General features: G+C 41.5%; 1 protein-coding gene across 6 annotated transcripts in view; it reads right to left on the reverse strand.

The window, feature by feature from the left end:
- LOC110534869 (cell adhesion molecule 1) overlaps positions 1-20,021 on the reverse strand; it is a 502,917-nt gene that overhangs the window by 19,853 nt on the left and 463,043 nt on the right. For 4 of the 6 annotated variants that reach the window (XM_036989934.1, XM_036989932.1, XM_036989929.1 and 1 more), the window contains one exon: positions 12,668-12,700. The exons of the other annotated variants lie outside the window; for them this stretch is intronic. In XM_036989934.1, the coding sequence (XP_036845829.1) occupies positions 12,668-12,700 (33 nt within the window). The remainder of the gene's footprint in view (positions 1-12,667; positions 12,701-20,021) is intronic. 6 annotated transcript variants of the gene reach the window in all.

A 20,021-nucleotide genomic window follows, 5' to 3' on the forward strand; every position in this document is an offset into this window, starting at 1 on the left:
ATTACACACGTCTGTATAACCACAATGAGGACATCGACCTACCAAGCAAGTTTTCATAAATCATTCGGTACAGTGTAAGAAAAACGTCAGAGTAGTCTGAAATAGGAGCATAATTCATGTTCAAATTTACAACATAACATACATAGCCATTTCATCACTAAGACCTTTAGGAAATAATGTCTGGAGGGTGATAATCCAAAAACATTCTGGCTGATTTTCTTTTGTGGCTGGCAGTTGGCATGGACCATTTTATCGCATGAATAAAACATGCCAGTGTTTCTGGACCGCATCTTCTACTTTTTGCGAGTTCAAAGTATATGTAGTTGTGAACATTATAGGGTGTTCTTTAGCTTGAACAGGTCTTTTTTTTTATTCGTTCATGGTCGTGTTTTAAGCAATGCTAAATGAAGAGCTTCATCCATACATTGTGGAGGATATTATCTTATTTGAAACCTTGGGGAGGCTATTAGACAAGTCTTTAGTAAAGGTTGAATAGTCTATTGTTCAGATAATAGCCCATCCTGCTATGCTTGTGAAAAATACATTATAATACTTTTTCCCCTTTCCATGTTAAAGATTCCAATAGATAAAGTGTTTTTAGCCACAATCGGCCCTAACCCCAACTAATACATTTGGGCACAATCGATAGTGTGCTGGACTTCGGGCTAGAATGTTGAGGATTCAAAACCTGCTCCCTGCTATAAAGAATTAGTTTGATACACCTGGTATTGGATATGGCTGAAAAAAAACTTGCTAAATAGCGATTTTTGTAAATTAACTTTATGACAAAAAATATGCTCAATCGTTTGTCTCTACATTAACTAACATATTCCTCTCAATTGTACATTTTTTGCTTGACTCGTTATGACGTTACAACTACATACATTTGTTTGTGTAAGCTCTCAACTTTTAAAGGAGGAACCACTGTAGCTCTGGAATATGCTGTGCCAATCTTGTATCACACACAGCAGCATGTTGATATGCATGTGCTCCTATGGTGCTATCCTTCTCATTGTCTTATACTTAAGCAGGTCTTATAAGGCAAGGTTGGGGTCAAATCTAATTGAATTCTTGAATTCACTCATGAAGTGAAGAATTTACAGTGAATTCAATTAAAATGTCAATAATCTCCAAGTTATGAAATTGGAATTAGACTGTTTGAACTGGAAAAACATTTATTCTTTGGAATTTTATATTTGTACATTTCTCAGTAAATGGAATAAATGCGCTCAGTATCAATCATTTACTGCAGGATTTGTTTTAGATCATTTAAACTTGTATTTCCAGTGCCTGAACAATGACATGATCAGCCTGAAAGCCTGAGGGAATTGAATTTGATTTCAAATGTGTACAATTGTTGGGAATAATATTGAATTGGGAATTTAATTATTGTAATTTACCTAACAAAGGAATTCAATTATCGATGAATTCAAAGACTGAATTTGAATTGAATTAAATGGAATTTACAGGGGAGGGAATCGAATTAGAATATAATTTGTGGAATCATTTGAGGAATTAACCCCAACCGTAGTATAGTAATTTGAGGAATTAGTAATTTGAGGAATTAATCCCAACCGTAGTAATTTGAGGAATTAGTAATTTGAGGAATTAATCCCAACCGTAGTATAAGGTCTGAAGTGTTTTTACCCAACATCAATATGCCGATAGAGGTTAAGGATATGTGAAAAAACTCACTCACTCTTCCATCAGCGTCAGTTAGAGGCATGGTCACCTCACTCAGGAGCACAACAAACAAAGGCAACTGGGGCAAGATGTAGATTTCGCTCTGCCATTATCTGGTAGCGAAAATTACGCATTGGCCAATTTTAGTTTCATGTGACAAAACACGCAAGCGTAGATAATCATTGTACCATCTAAATCACTTTCAAATATCTTTAAAATAACAAACAATTTTGTATTTTCAGCAGCTTGAAGCTGGTGGACAAAACTGAAAGTAAAAGACTCAAAAGCTAAACTTAAGGAGGTTGCGGGGGAGGGGAGGAGGATGTAAAGTTGTTTGAATTCAGGTGTTATAGGCAATTCACCTAGTTTCCACAAGGGGGCTTTGTTTCACATGCATCTCCTTTAAGTACCACCATTTTAGTATGTGTACAGTAAAGTCAGAGGCAGTTCAAGAAAGAATAGTGAATTAAACCTGTGTGCAACTTGCCCAAGACACATTTATCCAAACCATGCGTCTCTTTCCACATTCTCTGAAATATAAATCAAAACCTCCAAGAGCGTACGGAAACAAGTTGTCCACACGCCAAACAAGCACATTGCCATTTCATGAGTGCGATCAATTTGAAGCGGAGAAATGCCAACCCCTGGGGGGCACCAAAAGTATCTAATTTCAAAGGATGTGTTGGCAGCGGCCTGATCTGAAAGACAGGAGATCTGCTAATTGGATCTTCTAATCTGGTAATTAAGCATGATTGCAGTGATTGCAGTGGTTGTGCTGCCTGCAGATAGGAAGAAAATCAAAAAACAGAAGCCTCCAGTAGGTGGGTGCCATACAAAACTACATTCATAACTACATATACTACATATGTTATTGCATAGCCTCAATAGATATACCTGCATCCCTACTGCACTGGCCCTGCAGTCAGTACGTGTAATTAAAAAGTCCATCGAGCCAATTTAATGATGTCAATTTAATATTTTGCCTCATGGATAATGCGTTAGTTTGCTTGTAAATAAAGTACCTCAGCTTAATGCAAGTCAAGAAGCCTTTTGAGACAGAATGTGTGTGACTAGACTTTGGTAACTGCTTGTTTAACATGTAACAAAGAACCTGTACAAGTTGACAGACAGTCAGATGATTGTGTGCCAAGACTGAATTGGTTGGATGGTTTGATTCTTTAGAGTGAATTTCTTTAAGCACTGGGAAACACAATTTTAAGAGAGGTAAAACTGTCCTGTTTTTACCTTCACAGAAGAGTAAGCATCAAGGAAAGTGTATAAATACAGTGTTTATTTTTGATAACAACTACCTATTTGAGATGTGTGTTCCAGATAGAGGAGTGTCTCCTTTTAGAAAAAGACAAACAATGATTCTAATTACCGATTACACTGAGGCGTGGCCTATTGAAGACAACAACCCGGCTCTATTCAATTCCATTTCCACTACATTTCCTCAGCAGAGAACCTCTGGCATTGCTTTGAAAGCATTTTCAGTTAAACATATTAACAATCTAATTACTTCAAAAACACAGCTTTGGTCAGTTAGAATAGAGACAAAAATAACAACCTCAAAGTCATAATTTAATTTCCAAATCATGATCTGGGATAGCTCTGCCATTTCAATCTTAAATGTTTAGTTAATACATTTAATCTGGGTGCCATGGTAACGGTAGACTGATAGGTGGAAGGCATGACATCTCTCCAAAAGCCTTTTCAATCCATGGAAGAGTATTATTAGATATGGGGACAGTGGGGAAAGGTGAAAATAATGTAAATTAAGTCTTTTGTTGTTTTTCCACTGCCTGTACAGCCATTATGCACATAATGAATGAGAAGTTGGGTTCCAGGCTACTCCATGAAGTCCCCTCTCCATTCACTGAGTTTGGGGTTAAGATTTTAATGAAAGAAAAAGTATTCTACTCATGCGGTATTGAACCAGATTTTCTGAGTTGGACGTCTTAGGAAAGACCTACATACATTTGGATGTTTTAAATGGAGCTCTCTATGGTATCTTGGCAACCATTTTAAAACCTCATTGAGACTTTGATATAATCATGGACTTTGAAAAATAGACCAAACATAACTGACATTCAAGTGTATGAGCTACAAACTCATGAAGTTTGAGTTAGAACTAGGTCATGGTTCTCTCCATAACCACATCCTAATGTATCCCAGCGGCCTCCTGAGTTTGTCAAAATGTTCAGGGGACTCGCCAGGTCCAGAGACTCCGCAGCTCGTCTCATAGACACACCACTAGCCAAGTTCATAGGAGGCAGAAAAAAAAGAACAGAACAGCGGAGCAATAACTGCTTTCGCTTCGCCGTTTGCCCTTTCTTCTCCTCTCCCGTCTGTTTATCATCCCCTCTCCAATCCTCCCCCCCCTCGCTGTCACCAAGCTGCCTGGAGCCTTGTCATTACCGTGCCGGCCTACAAACTCCCCAAGATTTATATTTACAGTAGCGAGGGGCGGACAGGAGTGGGCCACCGGTGTGGCACGGAGGCAGGGGAGGGAGAGGAGGGCAACCTTTACAAGCCGGTTAAACCAAATATATTTTTAGCTTGACAGAGGGTGCCTGAGGACTCCTTGTATCAGACAAACAAACCACCCCATTAAATTCCTGCCATGTCAATGTAGTTGTAAAAAAAAAAAAAAAAAAGGAAATATCCTGTGGCATGTGTAGAATTAGGGATGGACGTTGTGGCAGGGCTCGGTTGAAATTGGACGTTGCTTATTTTCTTAGTGTGTCAACATATAGATGCCTCCCCCCCCATCCCACTGTGTTGCATATGTAAATATGTGTTAACACCACAAGACAACACTGGGGACAAGAGTTTGCCCATTGTGCAAGAGCCAGGGGAAGTGAGGATTGTAAGGGCTAATCCAGGGATAAGATGTCTGTTCCAGGGAATGGTGCAAAGCCTCGGGCGAGCAGGGCCCATTTCTCAAGAGCAGAGGAATAAGGGCTCATTCTTGTCCCTGGCTGCCAGGGAAGCAGTCGACCCTCACTGACGAGCATACAGGGACTCGATTTGACAGCCGTCACCTTTGCCTCAGCGCGGTGGTGGCCGATGTACAGCTGGTTGATGGCTTTGAGTTGGACAATGAAACCTCCACAAAAAGCAAGGAAAACAGGTGGAGAGAATAAAATGTGTTAATGAATGAATGTTGGCCTAGCAGGGTTTCACTTCCTAGCTGTAGGCCATCGTGAGCTGACATTGTCAGGTTTTGGGGTGATTTGCTGTCCCTGTTTGAGGACACACGGCACAATCTTGCAGAGCTATCTGGTTGAGGCCATTGTTCACAAAGCACGCAGTGATAATGGAACCCTTTATAGCAGACTGAGTACAGTGTTCAGAAGAGGTGATCTCTAATCCAAAACCTCATCTCAAAGGGGTCTCTGCTCTCATATCTGCTATTCCAAAGATCGGCTCATTTTACAGTCAGTCATTGTACCGGTGCTTTAAAAGGCTTACGGTAATCAGGATGTGCATAATTTCTTTGCAATATAAATCTTAAAATCAAACAAAACAAATTAAGGCAGATTTGGAAATACATTTCCTTTGAGGGGCCAAATCAAATCTTCACACCCTGCAGAGAACTGAAGAAAAAAAAACTTCTGGCTAAGAATCCTTGCCAGAGAAATACAAATTGTAACAAAATTTCTAAACTGGGTCACAGAAAGAAAAATGGATGAATAATTGAAGAAAACGGCTCAACTGAAGGGCCAGAGCTTGCCCTGTTGCCAGCAACCACCACCATTGATTCTCACTTCACGCCAAACGGCAGGGAGTCCAAGCCCGAGACGGCCCCTTGGGGGTCCACTTAACTGTCAACCGAGGAGGAGTTAGAGTGGGAGAGGAAGAGGGTCCCCTTTTGGTTGTCTGCCTTAATGGTTTTTAAGTCTCCTGGCTAATTACTGCAGCATATGTGCCTAACCTGAGAGAGCTCCACAGGTGGGCTTCCAGGAATGGAGTGGCAGGCCCACAGACACACCACGTGCTACAAACACACACCAAAAATCATTAACACAAATGCACCTCACACTAAACCCACACATTCATATACTATCAACATCCACACAGAACACACATTAAACGAAACAGCTCTCAGACATACATGCCATTTACAAGCATGCCGTGTTCACACACAGTCTCTCCCACCTCTTTCCCTGCCAGTAAGCATGACTTCCAAAGTCAGTGGAGGCAGTAATCAAAGAGTCAATGAAAACCCTGACAACTCCGAGAGACCAAAAGAATAAACACAACAGGGGGAAAAAAATCCGAAGCGGCATGTCTCGCAACGACTTGTGTTAACGTCATTTAATGACCAGATCTTATTTTTTATGGCATCCAAATGTGGCAAACTCTGTTCCGTATTAAAGGGAAAAGAAACGTCTTCCGCTTCACCTGCCACAGTTCCAGCTGGGAGCAAAATGGCCATTATCCTGCAGTCTTCCCGCTCTGCCATTGCTCTGCCAGGGGCTTCCTGGGCCTACCTCAATTATCCCCTCCTTCTCTCACACGCCGCCCTCACAGGCACGTTGGCAGGGGTGTCCTTTCGAGCGCGCTCACCTCTCCACATAGAGGGCAGAGCTCGCCATCAACTAATGGAACAGACGTCCGACTATGCCCTTTCCAAAAATACAATGTTGATAAGAGCAGAAGATTCTGTAGAGATGTAGCCCCACGCCAACCCAAACAGGGGCTCTCAAGGGTAGCACTAAGCAGAGCGTGATGTATGAAATGCTTATGTAATACATTTTACAGTGCTACAACAGGTTACACTGAAGATGACTAAGGTAGTCCATAGGCCAGCCGTACATGCTATAGAATGCTCTACATTCTGTTATTTTCTCTGACATTTCTGTGTGCTTTCGAGCCCCCTTATGCAAAGTGGGCTACTGTGGAGAGGACAGCAACAACAGCACTGCAGTCATATTCATCTCTATGCATGGGGAAATCAGTCACCATGTCTGCACTGTCAATCTCTGGTGTGGTGCGCTCATTAAAGACAAAAAATCGGGGCAAGTCTAATCCCATCTCTCTCTCCTCACACACCTGGGCTAAGCTAGGCTATTCATAGGGATGAAACGGGCTAAAACACTGACTCAGCAAGTCATCTCTAAGTTGCCCTTATTTTTTGGGATGTGTCCATCATTTCTTCTACTTCACCCTCACATTTTGGAGAAACATTCCAATTGGAAGGTGTGTGTGTGTGTGTGTGGTGGAGGGGTTCTTGAAACAAGATGTTCAATAACGCCGGCTTCTATCTACCACAACAAGCAGGGGCATCACCATGGCAACAGCTTTTGGGGGAGAGAGGATGAGGCGTGAGGTAGTTAGCTAGCACTGGCACTCTCGGCATGTAAAACAGGCGCGCATCAGCGGAGGCTCAGCTCATGTCAAACAGAGGCTTAGGTTACTTTACGAGGGGAGACAGAGAGAGAGAAGGGGGAAAGAGAGAGGGAGAGATGCAAATAAGCTGTTGCTTAATGTTCCCAAGATGCAAATGTCATTTTTTTTTAGGATAGCAGGAAGTTTTCTTCAGGAGTTTTATTGTTGGGGGTGACTTAGCGAGAGCTTCAGGAATATGAATGGAATTCATTCTGCGTAGCATTCAGAAAAGCACAGGGCCCTCAGCTACACATTGGGCAATGGTGACTAGGTATTTACTGGCCTTGAGGTAATTTAAGCATGAAGAACAAGGTAGAACAACAACCAAAATCATGTACTCCTAAATGTCATGCATGAAATTGACACACACAACTACCCACCAAAAAACAAGTGGTCCTTGAAATTCAATTGCATTACTTCGACAATGAGGTGAAACATTATTGCCCTGCCACCAACCCTCCTTCTGCCTTAATCTGTGTAGTGATCTGAACACCGGCGCTGGCTGGCTTCTTGTAGATCTATATTTTTTGCAATCCAAGGCCAACTAAGGCACATCATTAACCAACTGGCCTGGACACGCTAGGCTCATGTTTGCCGAAGCCGGAGCAAAATGTGTTGGCTTTGCCACCCCGAACAAGGGATGATGAAATGACGGAATGAAGTGAAGTGTGTTCAATCATCCTCTTTGGAAATGAACAGAGAGAACGAGGGACCATGCCTGAATGCATCCACAGAGGGAGCGAGGGAGAGAAAGAGAGAGAGAAAACACAAGGGGCAGCAGACCAAATGAATGGGATTCTTAGAATAAAAAGTCACCAGACTTCTCCATTCTAACAGAGGAAGAGAGCGGATGCACTTTTCGAATTGAGGGAAAATGCCAACGGAATTTATCATAAAATAAAATGGTAACACTTTACTTGACATCTAGCGCTATAACCATGTCATAATATGTCATAACAGATGACATAACTTGTCATAACCTGTCATAATATGGTCATAACACTGCCATTACCCATATATTTACACCTGTGTTTTTTATGTGTTTTTTTTATGACAGCTACATAAGTGTCAAAACCCACATGTATTAAAAAAAAAAAATCCCTGCCAAGAAGTTTCCTTTCGATTGAACGTTTGTTTCTTAAATCCATGTCATTCCTTTAGGTCAGTAACCAGTCAAAAAGAGGGTGTCTTGGCCTGCCCCTGAAATCTGCTACTGCATTCATCCCAGTCATCAACAACAGATAATTGGGGTAGGTGCATGTCTGACATCAATCTGTGCGCAATTACAATTACAATTCAATATGGTCAATTTCAGAAAATGTTACATCAACAAAAATACTGTTGAGAAGTAGGCTATGGTGTAATGGAATGTTTTGCCTTGTGTGGTAGGTTTGACACTCCTATGTAGGTGTCATAACCAGCCATAAAATAACACAATATATGTCAGGTCTAAATATGTGTCATGACAGTGTTATGACCATTTTATGACAGGTTATGACAAGTTATGTCAGCTGTTACGACATATTATGACATGGTTATGACACTAGGTTTCAAGTACAGTGTTACCAATAAAACACACAAGTTGACACGCTATTGATAAATCATACATTTTAAAAAGTCCGGGTGGCCCCTGGCACAGTATGACATTAAATACACGTGGGTCAGGTAAAGGAAATGCCATTAATACCCTTGGTACCAGTGTGTGGCGATAGAAGTGCTGTCTGACAGTGAGGCTGACGTGCTGATAAGGGTTTGATCTATCTGACCCGAAGAGCAATGCTTCTTCTGGCCCTGCTCTGCGATTCATATTCCTGAGGTAACCCCACCTCAGCTCCACACTGCAAAGGAGTAACACAGCCTTGTAATATCTTTCTCCAAAGCAACTAAATAGAGTGTCAGCTAGAGTGAAGAACATCTGTCAAAGGGGATGATGCAACAATGTAACATAAATACACAAATGGAACTGCTTTTCTTTGGTGGTAATGTACTGGTTAATCTTCACTGACTTCCTGGTTCACTGCAATATATTTAATATTTTTGTAACAGCTTGTTGCTATAGGCAAAAAATACACTGTTATTAGAGAGGAGAAACATCTCCAAAACTGTGAAAGGGCACCAAAACAACAAGAAGAACACATTTAGCAATGATAGAACACAACTGTGTTATACTTCTGCGACAGACTAATATTTCACAGTGACCTGTGTGAAACGTGTTAGGTTGGCGTCTTTGTATTTTGTTGGCGTCTTTGTGACTAAAATCTTTTTTTAGACCACTGAAATAATTTTCTGAACAGGTTTCTGAGCAGAGTTGCAAAAACACAGGTTAATCAATATTTTCTATCTCGCCGATAAAGAAAAGCCATAATACTATTCTCAGAACCAAGAGAGAGATGCATGGGTCTTACAGGTCACAAACATTGATTTAGCAGTCGGAGTGAAATAAATCTGCTTGACATTTTACATTAAAACACATTTCATACCAAACTTGCCATTATTTTAAGAATTTGAAGAAATTAGATTAATTGTGTGTGTATACAATACCATACACCCCCCCCCCCCCTCTACTTTTTACATTTCAAGAACTTTGAACGTTTCTTCAAGTGCAGTCGCAAAAACCATCAAGCGCTATGATGAAACTGGCTCTCCCGAGGACCGCCACAGGAAATGAAGACCCAGAATTACCTCTGCTGTAGAGGATAAGTTCATTAGAGTTAATTGTGTTAACTTAACATGACACAACGACAAGGTTCCAGTATAACAGCGTTTACTAAACCGTATTTCCACAGTACATGGTTGCCATTGCACTCAGGCCAGGTCCATCAACAATGAGACTACCGCGCAGGCGTACTAATAACAGAGTGATAGCACCGTAATAACAGAAATATAGGGATACTTTAAACATGAAGTTAACAAACTGCACCTCAGATTGCAGCCAAAACAAATGCTTCACAGAGTTCAAGTAATAGACATCTCAACATCAACTTTTCAGAGGAGACTGTGTGAATCAGGCCTTCATGGTCAAACTGCTGCAAAGAAACCACTACTAAAAGGACACCAATAAGAAGAGACTTGCTTGGGCCAAGAAACACAAGCAAAGGACATTAGACCGGTGGAAATCTGTCCTTTGGTCTGATGAGTCCAAACTTGCGATTTTTGGTTCCAACCACTGTGTCTTTGTGAGACGCAGAGTAGGGGAACGGATGGTTCCCACCGTAAAGCATGGAAGAGGTGGTGTGATAGTGTGGGGGTGCTTTGCTGGTGACACTGTCAGGATTTATTTAGAATTCAAGGCACACTTAACCAGCATGGCTACTCCAGCATTCTGCAGCGATACACCATTTAATCTGGTTTCTGCTTTGTGGGACTATCATTTGCGACCCGTTTCAGGAAACTAGGCGTAATGTCGCAAGTCATGACTTCACAGGAGAGACATTTGGACGTAAACAATAAAAAAAAAATCTAAATGCATTGTTTGGCAGAAATGCTTTCTCGAACAAGTGAACCTTCATGTGCCTTAATAACAAACTTTTATGCCATCTGTAAATACGAATAAAGTTGTTAAATTACGAGCCTAGTTGGTTTTCCCGCTAACCATGATTAACTGAGATAATGAGTGGGCTGGACATGTAGAGATTATGAGTTTCAGATTGTTCTGCGGTGTAGCATCGTGTCTATAAAATGAGCTGCTGGTTTTACGTAAATAATCCATTCTACTGCAGTTTTTTCAAAAGATATAACATTAGCCATGGAGAACTGCAAATATTATCAGTTGTGATGGACTACTTTCTGGAGGACGATTGTGCCATGCTGACTCTCTCCGACTCTGAAAATGAATCAGACGTTGAGGAAGTTACCGATTTAGTTTAAAAAATATTTTTTTTTGAAGAAGAAGACATTGTAGTCTTCTGATGACAGTGATGGGGAAAAAACGGCGATCAACAGTGTTGTTGTCACGGAAGAAGTTGACCGAGTTTTGAAATCAGTGGAATTTCTGTGCAAACTAAACACAGGACGTCTTATTTAATGAAAGGGGTTGCAGTCTGCCATGAAGCCAGCTACAGTTTCAGATATTATACGTTTCTAATTTTGTCAGGAAGTTGTTTTCATTGCAAATTTAAGCTTGCTGTTAGCTAGCTAGCTGAAGTTCGATGAATGGCTTGCTAGCTAACGTTGAACCTATTTGGTTAACTTTAGCTAGCAATGACAATTGGTTTGTATTGCTAGTACTCTATGGATTGGGATTATAGTTCAAATCAAATCACATTTATTTATATAGCCCTTCTTACATGAGCTGATATCTCAAAGTGCTGTATAGAAACCCAGCCTAAACTCCAAACAGCAAGCAATGCAGGTGTAGAAGCACGGTGTCAGAACTCTGCAGCAACAGCTCGTGTTCTGAGCCAATGGGGATTAGCTGATAGAACGTGATGAAGGCCAAGGGTTTAATTAACATATTAGCCTACATAATCACAGGAGAGATGTATCAACACAGGTGCCTAAAAATACATGAACTTGAGGTTGTACATCCCTATGTATAATTCATATGCGCTCCATGGGTTATAAGGGTAGTTTTCTTCCAAAAAACACCAGTATTAAGTGTATTTTTTGCCGAATACAAAAATGTCTTGCCATCTGAGCTCTGTGAATAGTTTGCTGCTTGTGCCTTATGTTGATGGGAACAAAGTGGTAATTGTCTGGCAAACTGAACTACGCTGTGTAAGTACCTGAGTGGTAGCTAAAGGTTTGTGATGTATCACCTTAAGAAACCAGCCATTTAGACATAATTTAAATGAATGAAAAAATGATTTGAGGCGGGTTATTATTTATTCCTTTTGGGTGCAAAATGAGGACAATTAAGGCATACTTCAACAAGGAAGAATGCACCCTCATGGAGATTGAGTGGGCATTTTGATTAAAGAAACCCAAATGGGGTGATTTTGGATTTAAGGTGAACAAGCAAGGGTTTCTAACACTGATGGCCAGAAAGACAGACAGAAGGACAGGAAGACAGACAGAAAAAAGGATGGATAGTCATACGATAGCCTGGTCCCATTCTGTATGTGCTGCAGTTAACTCTTCTCTCGTTGTCATGGCACACAGGTTTGACATTGCAAGCTACAAACACATAGAGGAGTTATCTAAAAGCACAAACTGGCTAAACGGACCAGCAGGCTTGTCATACAAATGCCCAACCCCAAATTGACCCCTAACTCCTCTCTTATAGGGGAATTGGGCCGACATAATATGTATCAGCAATGCTGTCAAAATTCCACCTAGCCTATCAAAGGGCAAGATGGAGCTAATACCATATTGGCTATATCTTTCTGATTCTTTTAGATCTGTGTGTAGGGGCTAGGTGATGTTTTGGGATTGAGCAATAGATGTAAAAACAGACAGAAAAACACATATAGACAAACAAGCAGAGACAGACGAATGAAACCATAGCAAGTCATCTTTTCATGTAGTGGCAGAGAGTACAGTAGAGTAATCAAAGGAGAGCAAGACATTAAAACAGCACTGGTAATCAGGTGCCATGCTGTGGTGGGGCATGCTGTGGTGGGCAGAAGAAAAAGAGGGAAGAGAAACCAACCGTGAGCTGCGTGTTCAGCGCTGGGCGTAGTATCTGAGCACACGAAGGCGAAGGAGAGGAGGAGCAGTGGTGGTGGTGGAGGGAGGAAGGGAACAGGTGGCATGCAAAAAAAGGAGAAATGGGGGCGGGAGGGAGGGAGAAAACAAATGGAACCCATAAGCAAGCATTTAGAGACCAGTACACGACAAGGACTAAGACATGAGGCTTGAGGGAAATCAAAGAGAATCAAGGTAGCACAATGATAAAGCACAACACAAACACATCGTACGTCACACCGTGAGGGGAGCGCCAAAGCGTTTGCGTGGTACACAGACAGCTCATCAATAGAATACAACTACAAACACACACTCCTGCATTATGTTGGAGGCCAGTGTGGACATTTGTGATTCTGGGGCGTTGGGGGAAAACATTTCACATATTTTGGTATGGCTGTGCATATTTCGATCGATATGACATGACTTTGGGAATCTCAATGAAATTACAACAGCTGAAACAACCTTTGTCAAAAGCAATCATACTAACCTTGATGTGACAAACTGCAATGTTACAGGGCATGCATACTACCAATTGGACCTTTGAGTTAGGAAATAAAACATGTTTTGGTTCCTTAGAGGAGAGAAAATATCAATTTTTCGCAGTCTAAAGCACTGCATATGAAAATCTTCATCCGTTTTTATATTTCAGTGACAAATATCATATTTTCATGATCAAGAGTATTCCAATGAATTTGCAGAGATCATTAGGTGATAAAACAAGCACTGCTCTATCTCTGCAGCCAATAAATCGGAATTTGCTGTTTATTAAATGTATCCTTTCAACTATAAATATCCATGATGGATCAATATAAACAAGCCATTAGTTTTGCCGCTGCCTGTACACATTTAAATTCACAATGTACTATCGCAAATGAGTCTAATGCATGGAAGATCTTTGTCATTGTCCCCATGCGGTGCAGTTGTGGGGACACAAGCAAAGGTTGTTTTCCCTTTACCAGACTTTTACTTCATCAGACCTCGAGGTGCAGGAAACTGTAAAGCTTGTTATGCATTGTCAATCGCTGCAAGAGTGTGGTGTAACTCCATATTCTGCTCCCTCTCCAGGGAGATTAAACCAACATCTAGTTGTTGTGGTCTTTTGATGACTTTGGGTACAGTTTTACCAGTTTTCTCTGTGTTTATCCAAAATGTTAGGAAACAAAGGAGATACAATTTGACTGCGCTCCACCGTATCAGTGTAGGGGGAGATGGGAACAGGGGGACTGACTGCGATTGAGTCCCAAATGGCACTATACATATTGCCTTCAGAAAGTATTCATACCCCTCGACTTTTCCCCAATGCTTTGTTGTTGAAAATTTGAATTAAACTGGATTTAATAGTATTTCTTTATCCAGACAATATTTTGTCAAAGTGGAAGATTTTTATTTATCAAGGAAAAATAAATTAAAAAACACTAATATGCACTACATGGCCAAAAGTATGTGGACACCCCTTCAAACTTGTGGATTCAGCACTTTCGGCCACACTCGTTGCTGACAGGTGTATAAAATCGAGAACACAGCCATGCAATCTCCATAAACAAACATTGGCAGTAGAATGTCCCATACTGAAGATCTGTTGACTTTCAACGTGGCACCCAATATGGGATACCTTTTCAACAAGTCAGTTCGTTCAATTTCTGCACTGCTAGAGCTGACCCGGTCAACTGTAAGTGCTTTTATTGTGAAATGGAAACATCTATAAGCAACAATTGATCAGCCGCGAAGTGGTAGGCCACACAAGCTCACAGAATGGGAATGCAGAGTGCTGAAGCGCATAACGTATAAAAATGATCTGTCTTCGGTTGCAACACTCACTACCGAGTTCCAAACTGCCTCTGGAAACAACGTCAGCACAATAACTGCTCGTCGGGAGCTTAATGAAATGGGTTTTCATGGTCGAGCACCCGCACGCACACAAGCCTAAGATCACCATGCACAATGCCTAGTGTCGGCTGGAGTGGTGTAAAGACCGCTGCCATTGGACTCTGGATTGTCGAATCAAGCTTCACCATCTGGCAGTCTGATGGACGAATCTGGGTTTGGCGGATGCCAGGAGAACGCTACCTGCCCAAATGCATAGTGCCAACTGTAAAGTTTGGTGGATGAGAAATAATGGTCTGGGGCTGTTTTTCATGGTTCGGTCTAGGCCCCTTAGTTCCAATAAAGGGAAATCTTAATGCTCCAGCTTACAATTACATTCTAGATGATTTTGTGATTCCAACTTTGTGGCAACACTTTCCTGTTTCAGCATGACAATGCCCCTGTGCACAAAACAAGGTCCATACAGAAATGGTTTGGCGAGATCGGTGTGGAAGAACTTGACTGGCCTGCACAAAGCCCTGACCTCAACCCCATCGAACACCTTTGTGATGAATTGGAACGGCAACTTCAGTTTCCGACCTCACTAATGCTCTTGTGGCTGAATGGAAGCAAGTCCCCGCAGCAATGTTTCAACATCTAGTGGAAAGCATTCCCAGAAGAGTGGAGGCTGTAATAGCAGCTAAAGGGGGACCAACTCTATATTAATGCCCATGATTTTGAGATGTTCAATGATCAGATGTCCACATACTATCTTAGTTAGATAAGTATTAAACCCACTGCGTCAATACATGTTAAAATCACCTTTGGAAGTGATTACAGCTGAGTTTTTTTGGGTAAGAGCTTTGCACACCTGGAAAGTTCAATATTTGCCTTTAAAAAAAATATATATTATTTTTAAGCTTTGTCAAGTTGGTTGTTGATCATTGCTAGACCATTTCCAAGTCTTGCCAGAGATTTTCAAGATGATTTAAGTCACTTTAAATAGGCCACTCAGGAACATTCAAAGTCCTCTTGGTAAGCAACTCCAGTGTATATTTGACCTTCATTTTTTAAATTTGTCTTCCAGCGTCTGTTGGAAAGCAGACTGAAATAGGTTTTCCTCTAGGATCTTGCCTGTGCTTAGCTCTATTCCATTTATTTTTAGCCTAAAAAAACTCCCTCGGCGTTGCTGATGACGAGCATATCCATAACACGATGCAGCCACCACCATGCTTGAAAATATGAAGAGTGGTACTCACTGATGTGTTGTGTTGGATTTTCCCCAAACATAATGCTTTGTATTCAGGACAAAAAGTTAATTTCTTCCCCACATGTTTTGCAGTATTACTTTAGTGCCTTATTGCAAACAGAATGCATGTTTTGGAATATTTTTATTTTGTAAAACTTCCTTCTTTTCACTCTGTCATTTAGGTTAGTATTGTGGAGTACTACAATGTTGTTGATCCAGCCTCAGATTTCTCCCATCACAGCCATTAAACTCTGTAACTGTTTTAAAGTCACCATTGGCCTCATGGTGAAATCCCTGAGCGGTTTCCTTTCTCTCCGGCAACTGAGTTAGGAAGGATGCCTGTATCTTTGTGTCTGTTTATTTTTACCCATCTACCAATAGGTGTCCTTCTTTGCGAGGCATTGGAAACATCTTTAGTCTTGTGCTTAAAATGCACTACTTGAGGTACCTTACAGATAATTGTATGTGTGGGGTACAGAGATGGGGGAAATGACAAAAAATAATCATGTTAACCACTATTGCACACAGAGTGAGTCCATGCAATGTATTATGTGACTTGTTAAGCAAATGTTTACTCCTGAACTAATTTAGGCTTGCCATAACGAAGGGGTTGAATACTTATTGAGTAAAGACATTTCAGCTTTTAATTTTTCATTTGTAAAAAATTCTCACAAAAAAATCAGCTTTGACATTGTGGGCTATTGTGTGTAGATCAGTGGCACAAAATCTCAATTCAATCAATTTTACATTTCTGAAGGCACTGTAGTAGTGAATTATATAGTGAAAATAGGGCTATTTGGGACATCCTGGGATGAAGAAATACGGATGACTCGGCTGCTTTTAGAAATGCATGGAGATGTCTGCTTGCCAATCAAAGCAGCCTGTCAGGTAACATGGTTTCTCACTGTTTATCAAAGCAGGCCTGTACCCAACCAATGTTAGATTTGTTGTTGAGAAACCTGTCAACATACACAGATACTATCTAGCGCATCATAAATTACATGAACAAGGTCAATGTGTCAATATTGGTAACATAACAACAATATATGTATCAAACATATCTAATTCGGACAGGTTTGACACCATCTCAGTCATGGTTAAGTCGGGTCTGGATGCATTTCCAGAGGTATATGTAAACAGACCACCCATGTTGACTCCGTTTCCCTTTCTTATCTACTGTAGACACAAGAGTGAGTGGAGGGAGGTGTTCTCACTTTCCATACCACTCTTCTCACTACCTCTCATGTTGCATCATTGCGCTGTGCCAAGGAGTGCAGGCTTCTCTACACTTCTACATATCAAACCGTCAGGGACACGAGAGTTAACGCTTCGCCTCCCTCGTATTTATTGCCAAAGGAACAGGGAACGGGGAGAGATCTCAGAAGGCAAGACCAGATAAAGTATCTATCAGAGACTATTCTTATGGCCCTCCAGAAGAAACACATTGTAGTCTGTGTTAAGTAATACCACAGGCCTCCAGTTAGGATGACAGCTCTTTAGCATAATCACTTGAGGAGCTTCTCAGTGAAGCCACTGCCTGTGTCCGAATACCCGTACTTGCGTTCTAAATAGTAGGCATTTTGGGTATGCAAAAAATGATAGTGTGAAATTTTGAGTATGCTTCAAATGCCAGGATGTCATACTAATTTCAGCTTATCATCTAGTAGAATTCACTGCACACTATTGAGGATAAGAATCGTCTTTTGAGACGTGTGTTTGACAACAGCTGATAATCAGCAGAGGGGACAAGCTGCACCAAAATTAACGAATGACGGGAATCAACGTAATTGAGCGTTAGACTACGCATTCTTAGTAGGATGAGCCTAGTATGCTGATATGTGTTGTTTAATAGTCTGTAGTACGATTAGTAGACAGTATGCAGTTTAAGTAAGTAGTAGGCAAGCAAGATTTCGGACACTGCCACTGTTTCACCTCCTCGGCTTGCTCTTTAAAATGTATTGACCTTTTAAAAAGGGGCCACTTCACTGCTCGGCTTTTTACTAGCTTCTTTGCAGCTGCTACTCCTACACGGACCGCTCCTAGCGCTTCCTTTATTGGGCTGATTGTAGGCCAGATCACCTCTGGTACGCTTAAAAGTAGAATGAGTTATCAAAGAGGAGCAGACTGCGTGTCCTCAGGACGGAGGGAAGAGAAAGACGGAGCGGTTCAATGACAGTGTCCTGAAACAAGTAGGCATGAAGAAAAGAGAATCAAACGTCTGGCACAGTCAAATCGTTCTACATTTTAAGACGTACTACGACATCACAGCCTCTGTTTGAGGTCTAGTAAAATCTTTCCGGGAAAGACGGGCTCTAAGCAGTCCTCTTAAAACAGCTGGAGGGGCTTCTCAAAGGGCTCCGCTAGGGATGTGTCCTGGTTATGTGTGCTACACTAGCCTGCTATGCGGTAGTAATATATCGCTGCTCATTCAAATCAAGCAATACAATAAAGCATCTGTCTCTGCAACCCTCAATCATTGGTGGCCCCTGGATGTCTGCTAACCCCATTACTTGGCTGTGACTGCTGCACCAGACGGTCAATATGTCTACTGATGAGCTATCGCCAGCCCATGGTTCGGACCTCCTCCTCCTTCTCCCTTTCTTTCTCTTGCCTTGTGTCGCAGGTCACCTGAGGCACTAGCGTCCTTGCTGACATCAGCAGCTAACATCAGCAGACGTGACAATGGGCTACTGATAATACCACTGCACCACAACCTCTGCAAAGCCTATTCTGGTTGACAGTACATATGAGAGAATCCCCACTGGAACCAGTGTCTGCACTGTAGAAGTAAAATGCCCACAGTTATATCATGCTTTTTAGTCAAGGAGGCTTGATATGGGTTTGATAAGAGTCAAAATCAGTGCTGTAGTGGAGGGTAAACACACATTAAGATTGCAAATAATCCTGCAGCAACAGGAAACGTGAATTATTATGTGGATTATAATTATCTGACATTTTTGTAGGGGCTGTTCCATTTTTCGTTAGGGCAAATCAAGTCTGAAATTTAAGAGAGTACATTAGGCGTAAAATGTTTTTGCAAAGTGTTTACCCACCTTTTGCGAAAACAATTATTGAAAGCATTACTTTACTCACTGTGAATGGTGATCAGCGTTTAAACTATTTTTTAACACTACATAACTGGTAAAAATAAAAATCTTTAGTGGAGTACATTATCTGAGGAAAGATACAGACATGGTCAGCTGCAAGGAAGAACTGAGATTTGGAAGGCAAAGCCCCTCCAATTTGTTCATGATGACCGTCTGATGACCGTCTCAAGCTAATATTTTTTCATGTTCAGAGCTTTCTCTGTGCACTTCTGTATCAGTTCTGACTCACATTTCGATGTAATTAATTAAGATATGACCCTCTGGATAAACACTACATGACCAAAACTATGTGGACACCTGCTTCTCGAACATCTCATTCCAAAAACATGAGCATTAATATAGAGTTGGTCCCCCCTTTTCTGCTATAACAGCCTCCAATCTTCTGGGAAGGCTTTCCACTAGATGTTAGAACATTGCTGCGTGGACTTGCTTCCATTCAGCCACAACAACATTAGTAAGGTCGGGCACTGTTGTTGGGCAAATAGGCCTGGCTCCTAGTCGGCGTTCCAATTCATCCCAAAGGTGTTCAATGGGGTTGAGGTCAGGGCTCTGTGCATGCCAGTCATGTTCTTCCACACCGATCTCAACAAACCATTTCTGTATGGACCTCAATACTCTTGCCACAAAGATGGAAGCACAGAATCGTCTAGAACGTCATTATATGCTGTAGCGTTAAGATATCCCTTCACTGGCACTAAGAGGCCTAGCCCGAACCATGAACAACAGCCCCAAACCATTATTCCTCCTCCACCAAACTGTACAGTTCTCACTATGCATCTTGGCAAGTAGCGTTATTCTGGCATCTCACAAACACACATTTCTCCGACGGATTGCACGTCATGATCTTAGGCTTGTGTGTGGCTGCTCAGCCATGGAAACCCTTTTCATGAAGCTCCAGATGAACAGTACTTGTGCTGACATTGCTTCCAGAGGCAGTTTGGAACTGAAGCTACGCGCTTCAGAACTCAGAGGTCCCGTTCTGTGAGATTGCTGAGCCGTTGTTGCTCCTAGAAGTTTCCATTTCACAATAACAGCACTTACAGTTGAACGGTGCTGTTCTAGCAGGACAGACATTTGATTTACAGACTTTTTGGAAAGGTGACATCCTATGACGGTGCCACGTTGAAAGTCACTGAGCTTTTCAGTAAGGCCATTCTACT

Source organism: Oncorhynchus mykiss, chromosome 10 (genome assembly GCF_013265735.2).
Source record: "Oncorhynchus mykiss isolate Arlee chromosome 10, USDA_OmykA_1.1, whole genome shotgun sequence".
Classification (NCBI taxonomy): Eukaryota; Metazoa; Chordata; class Actinopteri; order Salmoniformes; family Salmonidae; genus Oncorhynchus; species Oncorhynchus mykiss.